General features: G+C 36.5%; 1 protein-coding gene across 9 annotated transcripts in view; it reads left to right on the forward strand.

Moving 5' to 3' along the window:
- TASP1 (taspase 1) overlaps positions 1-20977 on the forward strand; it is a 249810-nt gene that overhangs the window by 140151 nt on the left and 88682 nt on the right. For 7 of the 9 annotated variants that reach the window (XR_006891126.1, XM_046679120.1, XM_046679121.1 and 4 more), the window contains one exon: positions 12719-12829. Coding sequence is in view for 8 of the 9 variants with exons in the window: in XM_046679120.1 (XP_046535076.1) it covers positions 12719-12829 (111 nt within the window). In the remaining variant the exon portion in view is untranslated. Of the gene's footprint in view, positions 1-12718; positions 12830-19235; positions 19558-20977 lie in introns of those variants that run through there. The other 2 variants (XM_046679124.1, XM_046679125.1) reach the window with 2 other exon arrangements.

Genomic DNA, 20977 nt, shown 5'->3' on the forward strand with positions numbered 1-20977 from the left:
ATGTTAAGTGAAATTCAGTCAGTCACAAAAGGACAAAAGTGTATAATTCCACTTATATGAAGTGCCTGGAGTAGTCAAATTCATAGAGATGGAAAGTAGAATGGCGGTTTCCAGGGTTTTGGGGAGAGGCGAATTGGGGAGTTGTTGTTGAATGGGTATAGAGTTACAGTTTAGGAAGATGAAAAAGTTCTGGAGATAGATGATGGTGATGGTTGTACAACAGTGTGAATGTACTAAATGCCATTGAATTGTACACTTAAAAAAATGGTTAAATGATAAATTTTATGTGATATATGTTTTACTGAGAGAAAAAAAGAAGAACGTGTTCAGGCTTAAAAAAGAGAACTCAAAGTCGCTTAAACAGATAGTTTTAGTTTAGTTTTGTTTAAATCTCATGTAACAAGAAGGCTGGGAGGAGACGAGCTGGTCGGGCTACTCAGCAATGCCATCTGCTACCTGAGTCTGTCCTTTCTTTCCTATATTCCCCAGTGAGTAGGCCTTCCTGCTCATGCATGTCACCCTACGATCACAAGATGGCTGCTGTACCTCATTTAGCTGTGCAGGTGCAGGCATGGAAAGTTAAGTTTAGTCAAATGTGGCAGAGACCTTTACTATAGTACTCCATGAATATCTATATCCTCTCCATATTTCACAGTCCCATTGCAGTTGCCTGAGACTATGTGGCTATTTCTGGCCAATGGACTGGAGTGGAAATGATGTGTGTGACTTCCAGGCTAAAGCTGTAAAATGGCCCTGGGTAGTGCTTTCACCCTTATGGAGGGGATATGATCCAGGAGTTGCAGTTACAGATGATGGAGCCTCCATCAGCCTAGATTTATTCCTGAGTGACTATATAGAGCACATTTCCTGGTGACCCATGTGTAACCTATAACATTAATGAGAGTTATATTTTTGTTGTGTTAAGCCACTGAGATTTGGGCGTTGTTTGTTTTTGCAGCCTTGAGTAGTTAATCAGACTGAAACTTCAGGGTGGGCTTTTACCAGACAAGTTCAATGAAATGAGGGAAACATGGAGGCTTTCAGGAGTAAGAGAATGGATATAAGTTGATGAAGCATGGAATTCTAGTTGGATGAGGAAGGAAGGGAGGACCTAACGGGAATGAGGGATAGTTAAAAAGCAGCAGAATTAATGGATGACAGGTTTTTGGTGAAGTGGAGGGAACATTGGAATCTGAGTGTTCAGTAGCTGAGCTGGAAAGATAAGATGGTTGGGATGATTGCAATTGAGACTATGGAGGAGTTAATGTTATTAATAATGACATAGTCATGGAAGTGAATTTATGAGGTAGTGTGGATATTTGAAAAGAGGATATCAGAGAATCTAAAAGCCAGCGAATTGGGAAGTCATCTAGGTAAATATTAAAATCAGCAAGAATTATGACACAGAGTGGTGTTGGGCAGAGTAGAAGTAAGCTGGGAGCTAAAATCTCAAGGGAATGAGTTTGTCTTTGTATGTCTGAAACTATTTATATTCACCCTCACTCTAGAATGGTAGTTTAACTGATTCTATGTTGACAGGATTTTTTCTGTTTGTTTATTGCGTTTGCATCTTTAAGATATTAGTCTTCTAGCCTCTTTAGTTGCTCAGGAATATGTAATTTATAAGATAAGTTTTTAAATTTCCTTGTAGATGATCCTCCTTTTCTTTTCTTTTTTTAACCATGGTTAATATATTTTTTAATTTGAGTTCATAATAGTTTACATCATTGTGAAATTTCAGTTGAACATTATTTCCTGTCTGTCACCACATAGGTGCTCCCCTTCACCCCCTGTGCACACCCTCCACACCCCTTCCCCTGGTAACCACTGAATTGTTTCCTTTGTCCATGTGTTTGTTTATATTCCACATATGAGTGAAATCATTTGGTGTTTGTCTTTCTCAGTCTGGCTTATTTCGCTTAGCATAATTCCCTCCAAGGTCCTTCCATGTTGTTGCAAATAGGATGATTTTTTTCTTTTTTTAATGGCTGAGTAGTATTCCGTTGTATATATATACCACATCTTCTTTATCCAATCATCAGTCAATGGGCACTCAGTTTGTTTCCATGTCTTGGTTATTGTGACTAGTGCTGCAATGAACATAGGGGTACATATGTTACTTTGGATTGTTGATTTCAAGTTGTTTGGGTAGCTACACAGTAGTGGGATAGCTGGGTCATATGGTATTTCTATTTTTAGTCTTTTGAGGAATCTCCATACTGTTTTCCATACTGGCTGCACCAGTTTGCATTCCCACCAGCAGTGAATGAAGGTTCTCTTTTCTCCACACCCTCTCCAACATTTGTTATTTTTAGTCTTAGTGATTATAGCCAATTTAACAGGCAAAAGGTGGTCTTTTAGTGTAGTTTTGATTTTCATTTCCCTGGTGATTAGTGATGTTGAACATCTTTTTGTGTGTTTATTGGCCATCTGTTTATCTTCTTTGGAAAAATGCCTGTTCATATCCTCTGCCCATTTTTTGATCGGGCTGTTTTTTTTGTTCAGTTGTGAGCTCCTTATATGTTATGGAGATTAACCCCTTATCAGATATATGGTTTGCAAATATTTTCTCCCAATTGGTGAGTTGTCTCTTTGTTTTGATCCTAGTTTCTTTTGCCTTGCAGAAACTCTTTAGTCTGATGAACTCCCACTTGTTTAGTTTTTCTTTTGTTTCCCTTGTCTGAGAAGACCTGGTATTTGAAAAGATCCTTTTAAATTTGATGTCAAAGAGTGGATACTACCTATATTATCTTCCAGGAGTTTTATGGTTTCAGGACTTATCTTCAAGTCTTTGATCCATTTTGAGTTTATTTTGTGAGATAATGGTCTACTTTCATTCTTTTGCATGTGGCTGTCCAGTTTTCCCAACACCATTTATTGAAGAGACTGTCTTTTCTCCATTGTATGTTCTTGGCACCTTTGTCGAAGATTAGCTGTCCATATATGTGCGGTTTTATTTCTGGGCTTTCAGTTCTGTTCCATTGATCTGTGTACCCGTTTTTGTACCAGTACCATGTGGTTTTGATCACTATGGCTTTGTAGTACATTTTGAAGTCAGGGATTGTGATGCCTCCAGCTTTGTTCTTTTTTCTCAGTATTCCTTTAGCAATTGGGGGTCTTTGGTTTCCCATATGAATTTTAGGATTCTTTGCTCTATTTCCATGAAAAGTGTCATTGGGATTCTGATTGGGATTGCATTGAATCTGTAGATTGCTTTGGGTAGTATGGACATTTTAACTATGTTCATTCTTCCAATCCATGTGCATGGACTCTCTTTCCATCTCTTTATGTCATTATTTCTTTCAATAATGTCTTATAGTTTTCATTGTATAAGTCCTTCACCTCCTTAGTTAAATTTATTCCTAGGCACTTTATTCTTTTTTTTTTTGTGATTGTAAATGGAATTGTATTCTTGAGTTCTCTTTCTGTAAGTTTGTCATTAGAGTACAGAAGTGCAACTGATTTTTGTAAGTTGATTTTGTACCCTGCAACTTCACTGTAGTTATTAATTATTTCCAATAGTTTTCCGATGGATTCTTTAGAGTTTTCTATATGTAAGATCATGTTGTTTGCAAACAGTGAGAGTTTCACTTCTTCACTCCCTATTTGGATTCCTTTTATTCCTTTCTCTTCCTAATTGCTCTGGCCAAAACCTCCAGTACTACGTTGAATAAGAGTGGTGATAGTGGGCATCCTTGTCTTGTTCCTGTTCTCAGAGGGATGGTGTTCAGTTTTTCCCCATTGAGTATGATGTTGGCTGTGGGTTTGTCATATATGGCCTTTACTATGTAGAGGTAATTTCCTTCTATTCCCATTTTGTTAACAGTTTTTATCATAAATGTGTGTTGGATCTAGTCAGGTGCTTTCTCTGCATTTATTGAGATGATCATGTGGTTTTTATTCCTCGTTTTGTTAACTTGGTGTATCACGTTGATTGCTTTGCAGATGTTGAACCATCCCTGTGTCCCTGGAATAAATCCTGCTTGATCATGATGTATGATCTTTTTGATGTATTGCTGTATTCAGGTTGTCAGGTTGTTTTTGAGGATTTTTGCATCTATGTTCATCAGCGATATTGGTCTGTAGTTTTCCTTTTTTTGTGTTGTCTTTGTAAGGCTTTGGTGTCAGAGTGATGTTGGCCTTGTAGAATGTGTTAGGAAGTATTCCATCTTCCCTAAATTTTTGGAATAGCTTGAGAAGGATAGGAATTAAATCCTCTGAAAATTTGCTAGAATTCCCCAGGAAAGCCATTTGGTCCTGGGCTTTTATTCTTTGGGATGCTTTTGATTATTGTTTCAGTCTCTTTACTTGTGATTGGTGTGTTCACATTCTCTATTTCTTCTTGATTCAGCTTTGGGAGGTTGTAAGAGTCTAAGAATTTATCAATTTCCTCTAGATTGTCCATTCTGTTGGCATATAGTTTTCTGTAGTATTCTCTTATAATCCGTTGCATTACTGTGGTATCCATTGCTATTTCTCCTCTTTCATTTCTAATTTTATTTATCTGAGCTTTCTCTTTTTTTCTTTGTCAGTCTGGCTAGAGGTTTGCCAAATTTATCCTCTCAAAGAACTAGCTGTTTCATTCATCCTTTCTACTGCCTTTTTTGTTTAAATAGCATTTATTTCTGCTCTGATTTTTATTATTTATATCCTTCTGCTGACTTTGGGCTTTGTTTGTTTTTCTTTTTCTAATTCCGTTAGGTATAGTTTGAGATTGCTTATTTGGGAATTTTCTTGTTTGTTGAGGTGAGTCTGTACTGCGATGAATTTCCCTCTTAATATGGCTTTTGCTGCATCCCATATGAGTTTGTATGGTATGTTTTCATGTTCACTTGTCTCCAGATATTTTTTGATTTATCCTTTAATTTCTTCAATGATCCATTGCTTGTTCAATAGCATGTTGTTTAGTCTCCACATCTTTGTCCCTTTCTCAGCTTTTTCCCTGTAATTAATTTCTAGCTTTATAACATTGTGATTGGAAAAGATGCTTGTTTTTATTTCAATCTTCTTAAGTTTATTGAGGCTTGCCTTGTTTCCCATCATGTAGTCTATCCTTGAGAATGTTCTGTGCACACTCGAGAAGAATGTGTAATCTGCTGTTTTGGGATCGAGTGTTCTATATATATCTATTAAGTCCACCTGGTCTAGCTTTTCATCTAATTCCACTGTTTCCTTCTTGATTTTCTCTCTGGATAATCTATCCATTGATGTGAGTGGAGTGTTGAGATCCCTTACTATTATTGTGTTATTATTAATATCTTCTTTTAGGTTTGTTAATAGTTGCTTTATGAACTTTGGTGCTCCTGTGTTGGGTGCATAGATATTTGTAAGTGTTATTTCTTCTTGATGGAATGTCCCTTTGATCATTATATACTGTCCCTCTTTGTCTCTCTTTACTTGTCTTGAAGTCTACTTTGTCTGATATAAATATTGTGACCCCTGCTTTCTTTTGTTTGCCATTAGCTTGGAGTATCATCTTCCGTCCCTTCACTCTGAGCCTGTGTCTGTGAGTGGAGCTGAGATTTGTTTCCTGGAGGCAACATAATGTTGGGTCTTGTTCTTTAATCCATCTTGCCACTCTGTGTCTTTTTATTGGAGAATTCAATCCATTTACGTTTAAAGTGATTATTGATATATGAGGGCTTAATGCTGCCATTTTATCACTCGTTTTCTGGTTCTCCTGCATTTCCTTTGTTTCTCGTCCTGTGTATTTTGGTCTACCAGTCAAGTTATGTAGTTTTTTATGTTGTGTTTCTTTGTTTTCTCCTTATTTATTATTTGTGTTTCTGTTCTGCTTTTTTGTTTAGTGGTTACCATGAGGTTTACACTCAAAATCTCGTGGATAAGATAGTTAATTTTTTGATGGCCTCTTATTTCCTTAGACTAAACCCATTCAGTGTCTTTCCTCTTCCCCTCCTAAGTTGTTTTTCCGCACATCTTATTCCATCTTGTATTCTGAGCTTCTGGTTAAAATGACAAGATTATCTTTGTTTTTGGTGTTGTCCTTCCCTTTGTCTTCAATGCTATACTTGAGTATTTGCTATCCTGTTCTGATTCTGTCTACCTATTTATCTCCTTACTCCATGCTTTGTAACCCCTTTCTCCTTTTTTTTTTTCTTCAGGTATGAGTGCCTTCTTGAGGATTTCTTGTAGGGGGTCTCATGGCTACGAACTACCTCAGCTTATGTTTGTCTGGGAAAGTTTTTGTTTCTCCATCATATCTGAAGGATATTTTTACTGGATAGAGTATTCTTGGCTGAAAGTTTTTGTCCTTCAATGATTTGAATATGTCATTCCAGTCTCTCCTAGCCTGTAAGGTTTCTGCAGAGAAATCCCCTGAAAGTCTGATGGGGCTTCCTTTGTAGGTTATTTTCTTCTTCCTTGCTGCCCTTAGTATTCTTTCTTTGTCATTTACTTTTGCCAGTTTTACTACTATATGCCTTGCAATAGGTCTTTTTACATTGACGTATTTAGGAGATCTGGTATCGTCTTCCACATGGATTTCCATCTTCTTGCCTGCGTTTGGAAGTTCTCTGCTATTATTTCTTTGAACAAGCTTTGTGCTCCATTCTTCTCTTCTCCTTACATACCTATAATTCTTATGTTGCATTTCCTAATTGAATCGGCTATTTCTTGGAGACTTTCTTTGTTTCTTTTTAGTCTTTGTTCTCTCTCCTCTATCTGGGACATTTCAACATGTCTATCTTTGATTATGCTGATACGCTACTCTATGATGTCTGTTCAAGCATTCAGGGAATCCATATTTTGTTTTATTTCTTGCATTGTGTCTTTCATCTCTAATATTTCTCATTGATACTTCTTTATAGTTTCAGTCTCTTTTGTGAAGTAGCTCCTGAACTCATTGAATTGTTTCTCTACATTCTCTTTTAATTTGTTGAGTTTTTTGATGATAGCTATTTTGAATTCTTTGTCATTTAGATTACATATTTCTGTGTCCTCAGGACTGATTTATGGGTACTTGTGATTTGCTCTCTGGTTTGGAGATCTAATATAATGTTTAATGTTGCTAGATGGAGCGTCTCTGTTTTTTCACATCCTGGTGGTGTTATGTTGCAGTTACTGCCTGTTGCCACTGGGTGGGGGTTAAGAGCTTTGTATGCTGTGACCTCTGCATTCTGCCGTGATCCCTGGTGCTGGAGTCTGTGCTGAGTGGGAAGGAGGAGGGGCGCTTTCTCCTCTATGCTCTTGGGGTTTTCTCCCTCTGCTCTTACCATCTGCTCTCCTGGGGTGTTGGCTTGATGAGATCACCCCCCCCCCCCCCCCACCGCCCATGAAAGCTTCCCCCCAGTAGAGGGCTTCCCTCTAGGCTGCAAGGGCCCTGGGGAATCCTTGATGTTCCCACCACCAAGTGTCCCCTCGCCCATTCCTTCCCTCTCGGAGGCCTCCCGTGGTCCTAGATTGCAGTCTTTAGGAGAGGGAGTGAAGTTTTCTCTTACCCTGTTCCACTGCCCTCCCTCGTATGCCTGCGTGGGTCTCTCTGACATTTTTTTGTGTTGTGTTTGGATGTCCTCTGTTGGAGTGTGAATGTCCTTTTCATTGTATGTTGGAGGGGAGAGATTAGCGGGACAACTTACTCTGCCATGATGCTGATGTCACTTCTATCGATCCTCCTTTTCTATTATGGTTAGTTTTTAATATTTTTCTTTTTACCTTCGGCCCAGAGCTTCACTATGGTATACATAAGGACAGTTGTTTTTATTCATCTTCTTTGGAACTTGTTATGTATCTTTGGTTTAAAGATTCCCTTATAACTTAAATTCTGGAAACTCTTATTCATTGTCTTCTCAAATATTAGTGCCCTGTCTCCCATTCTTTCTCTTCTCTCTTCCAAAATGCCTGTTAATAAGTTACATACTCTCATTTTACACTCCAGGTTTCTTAATCCTTATTTTCCTTCTCTTTATTGTTCTAGGCTGCTTTTTAGTTGTTTTCTCTGGATATATGTTCTAGTTCTTTCTCTTGTCTTGAGTTTTAAACATTTTTTTCATTTGAAGAGTTTTATTTGGTTCCTTGAAAAATCTGCATACCTCACCCCAGCCACTGCTTGCATACTGCCCTGTTTTTAAAAATTATGATCTCTCTTCATTTTTTATCTGTGTGCTACAGATTATTCTATTACAGGGCTAGTCAAATACTGAGCTGTGGGCCACATCTGGCCCATGACTTCTGTTTGTATAGCTAATGAGCTAAGAATTATTTTTTAAATTTTTAAAGGATTGTTGCAAAAATAAAAGAAGAAGAATATCTGACAGAGTCAAATATAGCCTGCAAAACCAAAAATATTTACTTTATCTTTTTTTACTGAAAACGTTCATCAAACTCTGTTCTATTATCACTTCTTGGTTTGATAATCGTGTTTTTTGTGCCTACTCATTCCATTTTAAAAGTGTGAGTGTGTGTGTGTATGGTTTGTAATTTTTTATTGTGAATTTATCTTCATTGTGGGTTGTGAAAGGTTAAGGATCCCCATAAGAGAAGAAGTGTAATATACTTCTGAAGTCTTTGGGTGTGGGGCATACTGGAGTCTCAGCAACAGGAAGCACACTGGGAAAGAGTGAGCTGAGGCTGAGCTAAGGGTTGGGATCAACAGGAGATGAGCTGGTCATAGAGACTGGCTCTCAGCAGGTTGTGAGAATATCTAGATTTGCTGCTGACTCCACGGTTCTCATCTGAATCCCTAAGGTTGGTCTATAGGATACACAGTCAGAGCACTGGCATCTGGGCTGGTCACAGTGACAGTTGACTGTGTACTCAGTAGGCAGGGAGAGGTCCGCAGCACTTTTGGGGAGATCTGACAATATACAGCACCATGCCTGCCAACTACTCTGTCCTCTGGGCCTAGCACTAAGTAGGTGCTCAGTAACAATCTGGTGAGTCAATGAATGGGGGAAGAAATGAATATTAAGTCCACATTTAGGGGACTGGTAAGTACCAGCACTTATCTGCTGCCAACCTTTGCCCTAGACTACTAACCAGATAGGAAGAATCTGGAGAGATACTTCTGGTAGTTGTTTTATAGATTCTATTGGGATTTTCTACGTAAACAATGATATCATCTGCAATTAGAGGTAGTTTTGTTTCTTTTTTTCTGATCTTTCTGCATTTTATTTCTTTTTCTTGCCTTATTGTAATGGCTTGAACTGCCAGTATATTATTGAATAGAAGTAATAAAAGCAGACATCATTGTCATGTTCCTGATCTTAGGGAGAAACAATTCAGTTTTTCACCATTAAGTATGATGCTAACTGTAGTATTTTTGCAGATACTCTTTATTTCTAGAAATTGATAGTTGAATTTAGAGACTTGATCAGATGCAGGTGTAATTTTTTTTGGTGTGGAGCAAGACTACAAAGGTGTAATTTTATCAAGAGAGACAGAATATCTGGTTGAATCTTTTTGTGATATTAGCAGCCATTGATGATTTGCCTGTATCAATTATTACGTTATAGGTTACAAATTGTTATATTCTAGTTCTATTAATTTCTTCTTCATTTTATTAGCTGGGATACTTCAATGGAGAAAATTTTCTTTCACAAACTATTTGGTAACCTTCTGTACAATTTCTGTAGGAAGGACGGAGAAATGCTTAGTTGTTTTCTTTAATTTATCAGTTTTCACAGTAGTGAAATGGTTCTATAGCATCTTCAAAAGGTGACAGATGCTTTTTAAAACATAAGTTATGAATTCACTTATGTGTTTCAATCCATTCAGTTGTCATTCTTATTGATGGTAAATAAATGTGTACTTTTTAAAGTTCTTTTGAAACTTATTTATCACTTTTACTCAAGGGTTGTTGTTGGGTCGTCATTCTGTATATAGTCATGTTTTCTGCTAAGATCTGAGAATATAAATACACTCTTCCTTTCATGAGTAAGGACAAATGGAGGATGTAATGAAAGACTTATTTCTAATATCTGCGAATAAAAAATGGAACTGTTTGCCTTTGAATCACACTTCAGCTATATGGCAGTATATTCTAAGAAACTTTGGAATTTTGTGGGTAAAACCACTGAAATCAAACTTTCTTTTGATTGGAACCTGCAAAGTCTTTGGTGTCGAGGCTTTTATGTTAGAGGTGATATATGGCAGAATGATATATGTCAGAATAGAAGTCATAATTTTAAAAGTTCCTTGTAAAAATCAATCATTGGAAAACTCTGTGTATTCTTGTATAACAACAGAAGAAAAAGTCTCTGACACATATTGTGTATTTTTTATGTAATGTTAAGTTCATGTGGTTTAGCTGTTTGACTTGAGGCATGTGTACATAACCTTCTGAACACTCATTTAGCTTATAAAATGCCAATTTCCTAACAATTATTATTGTTCTAAAGTATAACATTTCACTATTCGACATCAAATATGTACACAAAGGGAATTAAAATTTATGGAGTTTCATGAACTTAGCAGTGTCTTTACATAATAAGTGTCAAAATTGGTTTCTTTTCTGTTAGCTTTATTGTTGTTTTTTTCTGATCATAAAAATAATGTTGCAAAAATTTAACAAAATAGTGATCACTGTAATCCTGCCCATGAAGTTACATATTAAATTATATGTCTAGATCTTCCTCTAAGTGTAGATACTCACAAAGAGATATTTAGATCTTGAAGAATGTTTACATTTATACTTTACCAAAAAAATAAAGGGAAGTTATTTCTGGCAGAACATCAGGTGATGTAAAAAAAATTTGAAACTTTTTGAATGGATTGTATTTTTGGCAGAGTGTATATTTTTTTGTATGTGTATACATAATATACACAGATGTGAATATGCGTGTGTGCATGTATATATAGAGGGTGGGCAGAGGAAGGGCAGGAAAGAGGAGAGGGAAGGCGAGGTCTACATATGAAGAGAAAATTTCTGAAATGAAAGGCACCAACATCATTTAACAATTACAGATAATATTTTTTAGGGAGATTTGATGTTAGTACCTAATGTCTGTCGTAATACATACTAGCCAAACAGAGAACTGTGTATCATATCAGTTTGTGTTGGGTTAGGTTTCATGAATTTAAGAATTTTTAGGCATTATTTAAAAGAGGTTGTTTCATTTGATAATCTTAGCCCACATTTTTGGCACTCTTTTTGATTACTAAGAACTTTCCCTCTCCGTTTACCAGTATAGTGTGTGTGTGAGCATACACATATCTGTGTGCAGATTAATGACATGAAAAAAATGTTTCTTTGTCCCTGGTCCTGTTAGGGAATCTGAGTGGATCCTGTAGATGCTCTTTCTTTTGCCATGATTTTTTTTTTTGAAAGATTAGCCCTAAGCTAACATCTGCTGCCAATCCTCCTCTTTTTGCTGAGGAAGAGTGGCCCTGAGCTAACATCTGTGCCCATCTTCCTCCACTTTATATTTGAGATGCCTGCCACAGCATGGCTTGCAGAGTGGCGCCATGTCCGCACCCAGGATCGGAACCAGCAAACCCTGGGCCACTGAAGCAGAACATGGGAACTTAACCGCTGTGCCACCGGGCCAGCCCCTGCCGTGATTTTTTTGACTGTAGAGCTGAGTGATACTTCTCCTTTAGTCTCAGTAGATGCTTAGATTATTTGATACCCTTTACCTGTTATGTGAAATAACAGAGGACTTCATTTTCTAATAAACTAGCAATACCTTTGGCAAGAATCTGTTTTTGTTTAAGAGACAGGAAGCAGAATTTCAATTGGAGGAGGAATCATTTTTAATGGAAAAATGTTTTTATATAAAAGATACCTTGTAAAGGTCTTCTGTTCTCATTTGGGTAAGAGGACACTGACATTTTAATTAATTAAAATGGTTTTATATATAAAAAGCATTTCAACTGGCGTTTAGTATTTTAAAAGTAGACTTAACCCCTCTAATGTTTGTCAAAGTAGCTTTTTTATATTTTGTATTTCTAAGAAAAAATCAGGCTCTTCCTTCAGAAATCTTTTATTTGAACTTAGCTTATAAATGAAATTTCTTTTGCTTCTACTTTTGCAGGCAGTTTCTACTTTTAACAGGTAGAAACTGTAGTGGAATTCTAGGCAGTGCCTCCCACTGTCACTGTGCCTACCCTTTCTTAGTGTGTCTGATGTTCCAAGTTCACCTCAGGGGGTTGAAAATGCACTCTTTCTTCAGAGCTACAGAGAATTTTGACTCCTGAAAGCTATGTAAATTACTGTAAGAGGTGAGAAAGGTGCTATTTTATCAAGTCCACTTTACAGCTGTTGATGTATGGTAGGCATTGCAATGAAAAGTATGTAGGGGAGATTCAGGTTGCCCTTGGCTGCCTATATTTCTCCTATGCTCTCAGGTGTGTGGGATGCCAGAGGGAAAATGGGGGACTAAGGCCAACTGAATATGAACAAATAGTTATAAAACAGAATTTTTTGTAGTTACCTAACAATGGAAATGAGACAGAACTCTAGGAGATTCCTAGGTAGAGAATCTAAATTACTGTATTTTGTAAATAATTCCTGTGAAAAAGGGGTTTTATTTTATTTTTCTGTTTCCTTTTGAGATTAGACAGTCACGTTTCTTTAGTTTCTGCCAAATCTTACTACTAAAATTACTAGATTGCTCATAGAAATCATTTCATCCATCACTGAATTATTCTCCAGCACACCTACTTCTTAAGTGGTGTGTAAGGGTGTTTTAATGCTAGTAAGACAAGAAGGATGTTTAGTACTGCTTTTCCTAATCCGTTCTTGGTTTCCTTGGATTTCTAGGATGTGGAGAGCATCTTGTGCGCACTATATTGGCTAGAGAATGTTCACATGCTTTACAAGCTGAAGATGCTCACCAAGCTCTGTTGGAGACTATGCAAAACAAGTTTATCAGTAAGTATAACATAAAGAAAATTATTTCCTTCTAAATATAGATCATTTCAGTGAACTGTAAGCTCCATGAGTCAGATACCACATTTGTATCACTACACCTGGGTTCCAGGGTCTAGGATGGACTTAGACTCTCAATTAATATTGGTCATGAAAAGAAATTCCATCAAAATACCTACAACAGCATGAAATTTGCCATATAACTAATCTAATGCCCAAGCTGTGAGACATTGTCTAGGATTAGAGTGACATGCAGTAGAATAAAATTGTACTAAAACAAAATTCAAGGGACTACCTCCTTTGAAAGTTTTTTGTAATACAGTTTGACTCTTTTTTTTAAAGTCAGTGTTGTATTCACGAATCCAGTGCTGCTATATACACTTGTATGGGGTTGAGTTGATATCCTACCTGGGCTCCATTTGCCAAGCCATGTAACCTGATGTGAGGCTGCATCTGTTTGGAGGAAAGGATGCCTTTTCTAATCTGTAGAAAGGTTTTGTATAGTCTGGTAGTGGTCCTATACATGACTATTACTTTGGGTTAAAACTATTTGCCGTAGTCTGGTTTTCCCATCATTTAACATTGAGCTTATTGCTATGGAAAAGATTTGTGAAGTTGTATGAGAAATATAAAGCATAGGTAAAAATAAGTTAGGTTAATAAGCCATGAACACACAAATTAGAGAAAGAGTATCACAGGATTAATCTGGGGGCATAACTCCAGTTAGAGAATTATACAGGATATAATGAGGTGCTAATTATGTGGTGAGGACGACACAGACAAAAATGTAGGAAGAAATCACCACTAAGAGGACTCATGGACGCCAGGCTCTTAGAGCTGGCCCCAGAAGGCTCTGGGATAAGTGGGGAAAGGAGGAGAAGAAAGAGCATGAACACAGACATGACAGTGGAATTAGGCATGGCAAGGGCTAGACACGTGCATGACTCTTACCTGGAGGGAAGTATTCCTGATGTGCATTGGGGCTCGATTGGCCAAGTGAGGCCAGGTCACAGAAGGTCTTAGAATCTCAGTGTAAGAGTTCATATTTGATCTGATAGCAAGGAAAGAACCCTTACATGTTCTTAAATTGACAGATAAATTAATGTTTTGGGGGAAAGTTTATAGAGTAGATCTAGGCTTGTCCAAGACCATCTCTATAGAAGAGAGACATTAGGGGCTGGGAATGGTCCAGGCCATGGAAAGGAAATGGTGATTTTGAGGGAAGCATCAGTGGAGAAAATGGAAATATTGGTAGGTTTTGAGACTAGGAGGATGTAGCCCTCTGGATCCAATCAAGAAATAGAAACCATACATTAGGTTAATCAGGGGTGGTTTAATATAGGGAATTGTTAACTACAATGGAAAAGTAACTTTAAGATATAAGGAAACTCTATGTGGTACTCTAGAGCTAAGAGAGAGTATCCAAGGAAGGACATACTTGGAAAGGGGCTCAGACCCTGAGGACCATATAGCCTGGGAGAGTCCTTTCACAAAGGAATGGAGCACTCCAAAGAAGTAGGGGTGTACAGAGTAGTTATATACCATCAAAGAGCATGTATCATATATGATTGGAATGTCCCTTTACCGTAGTCATGAGATTGCTTTGCCAGCACAGCAGTTCAGTGAACACAGCAGGTCTGTGGTCGCAAGGTGGGTGGTCATAAGGTGAGTGTAGCAGATCAGCAATCAATCCTTAGTTTAGGGAGAGATGCTTATCCTTAAGGAAATGCTGATGTGGGGGGAGTTACATCCTTTTCTTTAAGGGCATTGTTCTTTGGGACATAGTAAATACTTAAAGCAGATATAGAATGCATGCTCAATGACCATGTCAGCCCCTTTTGGAAAAACAAGTTCAGTCAAATGGCTTCCTCATATACTCCAGTATATCCTATTACTTGTCATTTATTTATCATCTAGAAAAACAATATCCTGGGCATTAGGACAGCTGGGTTCTGCTCTCAACTCTGTGTCTGACTCACTGGACGTAGCAAGTTACTTAAGCTGTTGTACTTAACTAGCAAACAAACAGACAAAATGAGAATGTTAGACAAGAGACAGTTCTAAGTTTCTTCACTATGCTAAGTTCTGTGAATCTGTACTGAACTCAACCTGTAAATTTGAAGTTCTTTTTAATCAGGTGATGTGGAAATGGGATTAGAAAATGAAAAATTTCAGGAGCCACAGATGATATTTACAAAGTAGTTAGAATGAAAGAAACTGGACTAAGACTAATTGGCCGGGACTAAGAGCGAGGAAGTTGGGGTCTTTCCTCTGTTAGTGCACTGGTGGTAAACTTAGTTGTCTGTTTTAGGACCAGTCTCTTTGTTCTCAGTTTCCTCCTGTGTAAAATGAGGGGGCAGATCTGGATGATCCCTGAAGTCCATTCTAGCTCCAGAATTCTATTTGATCTTGGTTTAGTTCACAGGCTAATCTGAACTATTTGTGTGAAAATACAGTTATAAATCAAATTAATTTTTAATTGAAACTATAAATTAGAACTGTAAATGGTGGATCTCAGGTTCCTATTTGAAATGATTTGGTTGAAATCCTTTCTGGCGGTGACTGAGGTAAGCTATCAACCACTTCTTTGGTTTTGTGGAAAGACATCACCATATTTTTCCTTTCTCGCTTCCTTTGTTTTTTCTTTAGAAAAAGATTTCCGTACATAATATATCTAGAGATTCTCATTGCAGTGTATACGTAGAAAAATTTTATATAATCATCAAAACAAATATCCCCTTTCCGTTTACTCCAAGTCCCATTTCTCTTTCCAGAAAGAACCATTGCTGACAATTTGATTGGTGTCTTTATAGTCTCATTCCATCTATGTCTTTATCACTCACCATTTTAAACAATTATATAGAAGAAGATTTCTAATATATTGTTTTGCAACATACTTTTCACTTAATGTATCTTGGTTCTCCTAATACGTCAGTCTATATAGATTTATAGCTGGTATTCCATGGTTCCATAATTTATTCATTCCCCTACTGAGAGAGATTCAAGTTGTCTTTAATTTTTGTCTATATTATTTTACCATACGTGAATGCATATTTCTCTACACTCTGATTGAGTCTTTTGTATGATGCCATTTTTTCTCCTTTTGTAGCATATCAATTATACGTCTTTTAAAAAAAAATTTTGGTGGTTGCCATAGAGTTTGAAATATATGTTAACAGCTAATCTAAGTACACTTTCAAATAATACTATACCACTTCATGGGTAGTTCAAGTACCTTATAGTAACAAAATATTCCTAATTCCTCCCTCTCATCCCTTATGTCATTGCATGCATATGTAAGCATATATATGTATATATACACACACACACAAAATTAAATACATGTTGCTGTTATTATTTTGAAAAAATTATCCGTTAGATCTGTTAAGAATAAGAAAAATAAAAGCTTATTTGCCTTCACTTATTCCCCCTCTAATGCTCTTCCTTTCTTTATGTAGATCCACGTTTCTGGCTTGTATCAATTTCTTTCTTTAAAAGAATTTCTTTTAACATTTCTTGCAAGTCAGATCTACTGGCAACAAATTCGTTCAATATTTGTTTATCTGACAAAGTCTTTATTTCTCCTTCACTTTTGGAAGATAATTTTGCAGGCTATGGCGTTCAAGTTTGGTGGTTTTTTCTCTTGACATTTTAAATATTTTATTTTACTCTCGTCTTGGTTCCATGATTTCTGAGGAGAAGTCAGATGTAATTCTTATCTTTGCTTCTCTATGGGTAAGGTGTTTCTTCCCTCTGGCTTCTTTCAAGATTTTTTTTTTTTTATCTTTTATTTTCTACACTTTGAGTGTGATTTGCCTGGCTCTGGTTTTTTGGGCATTTATCTTGCCTAGTGTTCTCTGAGCTCCCTGGATCTGTGGTTTCATTTCTGGCATTAATTTGGAGAAACTCTCAGTCTTTATTGCTTCAAATATTTCTTCTGTTCCTTTCCCTCTTCTTTTGGTATTCCCATTATGTTTATGTTACACCTTTTGTAGTTGTCCCTCAGTTCTTAAATATTCTGTTCAGGTTTTTTTGTTTTTTTTCCAGTCATTTTCTCGTTCCTTTTTCAGAAGGTTTTAGAAGTTTCTATTAAGATATCCTCAAGCTCAGAGATTCTTTTCTTGGGCATGTTCAGTCTACTAATCAGCCCATCAAAAGAATTCTTCATTTCCTTTACAATGTTTTTGATCTCTAGCATTTCTTTTTCATTCTTTCTTAGAATTTCCATCTCTCTGCTTACATTATCCATCTGTTCTTGATGTTGTCTCCTTTTTCCGTTAAAGCCCTAAGGGTATTAAACATAGTTGTTTTAAATTCCCTGTCTGACAATTCCAACATTTCTGTCATATCTGAATCTGGTTTTTGATGCTTATTCTGTCTCTTCAAACTGTGTTTTTTGCTTCTTAGTATGCCTTGTAAGTTTTTCTTGATAGCTGGATATGATGTACTGGGTAAAAGGAACTGTGGTAAATAGGCCTTAGTAATGTGGTGGTGAGGTGTTGGGGAGGGGAAGCATTATATAGTCCTATGATTGGGTCTCAGTTTTTTAGTGAGCCTGTGCCTCTGGACTATGAACTTCTCAAGTGCCTCTGTGTTTCATGGCCATTCCTTTCCCTCATGTGGAAGGTTAGAGCTGGCTAGAATTGACTATTTCCCAAAGAGGTTAAGCTCTGGTGAAACCCCAGCAGTTTAGGCTCTAGTAAAATAGTTTCTCCTGAGGGCAGACCTGTTAACAAGAACAGAATGCTCTGTCGTATTTAGAAATGATTCCTTTTCCTCTCCCCCTACTGGAAGCATGGGGGAGTTTTTCTCCAGTCTTTACTGTGAGAACTTGGTAGAGCTCCAGGAGGTAAAACTCACAAAAGTCCACTGAGATTCCAGCAGCTCTTCAGTTACAGGTCTAGTTTTCCTCCCCAGCACTATTTCCTGCGAAGGTTTCTGCTCATGGGTTAATGCTCTGGTAAGTTGTGATTCTCTGTATCTAACTCTCTCTCTCTCCAACTTTTGGGGCAGTTGTTTACCTTGTGACCTCATTTCTCTGATGGATCTAGGAAGAATTGTTGAGTTTTCTGTTTGTTCAGCTTTTTACTTGTTGTTAGGATGAAGTGGTGACTTCCAAGTTCCCTATATGGTACACTGGAAACTGGAAGTTCCCTCCACATTCCTTTTCAATGGTTATTTACCAAGTTTTTAAAAATATCTAAAACCATGGATTTAAAAAAATGCTTTCCAGTTTTAATTTGGCTTTTCATAATAAGTGAGGTTGAGGAACTTTTCACATATAACTTGACCTCTTGTATTAATCTGTGAATTATCCGCTCATAGCTTTGACACTTTTTCTGTTGTACTGTTTAGGTGATTTTCTTTTAATTGGCATTTAACTTTTTTTAATGATGAAAGTACCTTAAGTGAAAGATTCTAAAATGCCACAGCAATAACCATCTGTGTGGAATTTTAAAATAACCCTAACTGCCTTTTTTTGAGTAGTGGCATGTTTGATATCTGTGACCTTCTGCAGTAATAAGGGATTTTTAAAAAATGAATTTTACTTTTATGATTAAATAATTTGTTTTTATGTATTTCTTCTAAGGTAGTCAGTAACTTATTAAAATAAATTTTCTTTGGCAATTTGAAGCAAACTCTGAAATTATCTTAAATGTAGAATTCTTTAAAAAGCTATTTTTGATAAATGAGACTTTAATGTGATAGAATGAATAGAGAAAATTGAAAGGCATTATGAAGATTGAAATGTTTTTGTTTCCACTTGCATTACCATTATGCCAAGAACCAGAGCTTTGGTTTGACTTAATATAGGAAGCATAAAATGTAGGAAGGCAACAATTCTTGCCTTTTTTAAAAAACCACTGTTCATGTAACATACAAAACCCATAAAAATGGGTACTGTAAAAATAGTGCCTTAATAATACTTTATGCTAACCATCTGATTATAGACTGAATGCTTAGTTAAGTAGGGAAAAGAAATAAACAGGTTTCCTTTTTAGTTGTGCTTTTTAAATGATTACACACACATATAAAACCTCTTACAGTGATTCAGATGTGACTTTTCCTATTCATGGTTATTTTTGAATGAACCTGGTTTCATGAGTTTTTCTTTTTTCATACAAACTGTGGCTGCACCTGTGGTATGTGAACTTCAGGGTGGCATTATAGCTTCCTGCCCAGTTCTCAACAAGTAATGTCACAGTACATTTTTTAGTTGGTTCTGCTCTCTACTAAATATAATGGTTGATAAAATGTTATCTGTAAAAGTCAAATTTCCCTTTTCTTGTCTTTGAATTTCTAAGTTAAGTTGGTATTATCAGTTGTTGAAAGATTCTGTGTGGTCTGTAGTATTATGATTAAAAAAAAGTGTTTTTTGCTTTATGTTCTTTTATTTTATTCCTTACAGGAATGTTCTTATACTGTTATTGCCATCAGAGGTTTACTGTCAGATGCAGAATGCCATCAACAATTGAGGTTGAAGGGAGTCCCCTCTTGTGATTTTTTGCCAAATGGAGAGGTTATATTCAATAAATATTTTCTTTTAATGACCAAATTCTTAGCTAAAACTACGATAATCCATGAGCATTAGCTTTTGTAGGAAGAACAGAAGTACATCGTCATTATGCGTTTTAACCTCTTACCTGAGATTGTCAATTATGTTTCATGAATTTCTTTATAATTTAGAAAACTTTAAAAATATACTGTTCTCGGGCTGGCCCCGTGGCCGAGTGGTTAAGTTCGCGCGCTCCGCTGCAGGCGGCCCAGTGTTTCGTTGGTTCGAATCCTGGGTGCAGACACGGCACTGCTCATCAAACCACGCTGAGGCAGCGTCCCACATACCACAACTAGAAGAACCCACAATGAGAAATATGCAACTATGTACTGGGGGGCTTTGGGGAGAAAAAGGAAAAAATAAAATCTTTAAAAAAAAAAAAATATACTGTTCTCTTCACCAGTGCATTTTTAGATTTTTATAAGACTTTTCTTCATATTTCTTATGTACACTTCTCTTTTTCAAATACTAGCATCTTTTTCCTTTGAAGCTATCTTATGAGGGACTCATGAGAGAGTGTATTAGTTTCATCTATTAAAAAATAAAAGGTGTTTTTCCATTCTTATTAATGCTGTGATATTTAGCCTTTGGTACTAACATGTCCAAATTGGAAAATAAGGAGAACAAAAAATTAGGCATCCCCCAAAGCATTATTCATCATTAATTCTTGAGTCCTGGGCTTTTATACTTTCAAAATTTTTAACATATTTTTAATTAACAAATATTCTTTGAAAACCATGTATGTACTTTGCTGGCTACTGTGAGAGATGCAGAGATAAATAAAACAAAAAAGCCTTGCTAACAAGGAACTTGCATTCTAGGAGAAGAAAAAAGGCAAATGCACAATAAGTAAAATGTAAGATGCAATAAGTTCCATACTAAAGTTCAGGAAATGTGGGGCTTCCGTTCTTGGCAATTTTTGTGAAATGAAGATCCTGGAACCTGTTGACTACAAGTAATCTAACAATGCTGGACAAAATACTAATAGGAAAAATCACACTTCCAAATGAAGTGTGACAGGAGCTTGACAGAAGCTCCCAGGGGCTTGACAGAAGTAAATGAAAATCCTTCCTGAAGGAATGCTCTTTCAACTCAGATCTCAAAGAAGTCCTCAAATATGAATCCCAAATGAAACCTTAAAATAAGTAAAACACACAGAAAGGAGAATAAAACACACACATGAGAGACAGTATGTATGTCCACAGAAACTTTAACCAGACTACCAAAGACTTTAGATGTTAGAATCACTAGGTATAAAATATGAAATAAATATGTTTTAGACATTGATTTTTTAAAAATATTGGTATCATTATTTTGGAAAAATATTTGATATTATCATGAAAAGTGGAACATGTATGTACCCCACAACCCATAAATTCCAGTCCTGGGTATATACATGTATACCAGATGACATACACAAGAACATTTACAGCATTGATTTTCTTAACAGCAAAAAATGGGAACAACTCTAATGTCCATCAATAGGAGAAGACTATGTTGCAGTGAATGTGTTACAGCTGCACACATCAATATGGATGACCTTTAAAAATCATAATGCTGTGATAAATCATAATACTATGTTAAAAAATGCAGTT

Source organism: Equus quagga, chromosome 12, assembly GCF_021613505.1.
Source record: "Equus quagga isolate Etosha38 chromosome 12, UCLA_HA_Equagga_1.0, whole genome shotgun sequence".
Taxonomy (NCBI): domain Eukaryota; kingdom Metazoa; phylum Chordata; class Mammalia; order Perissodactyla; family Equidae; genus Equus; species Equus quagga.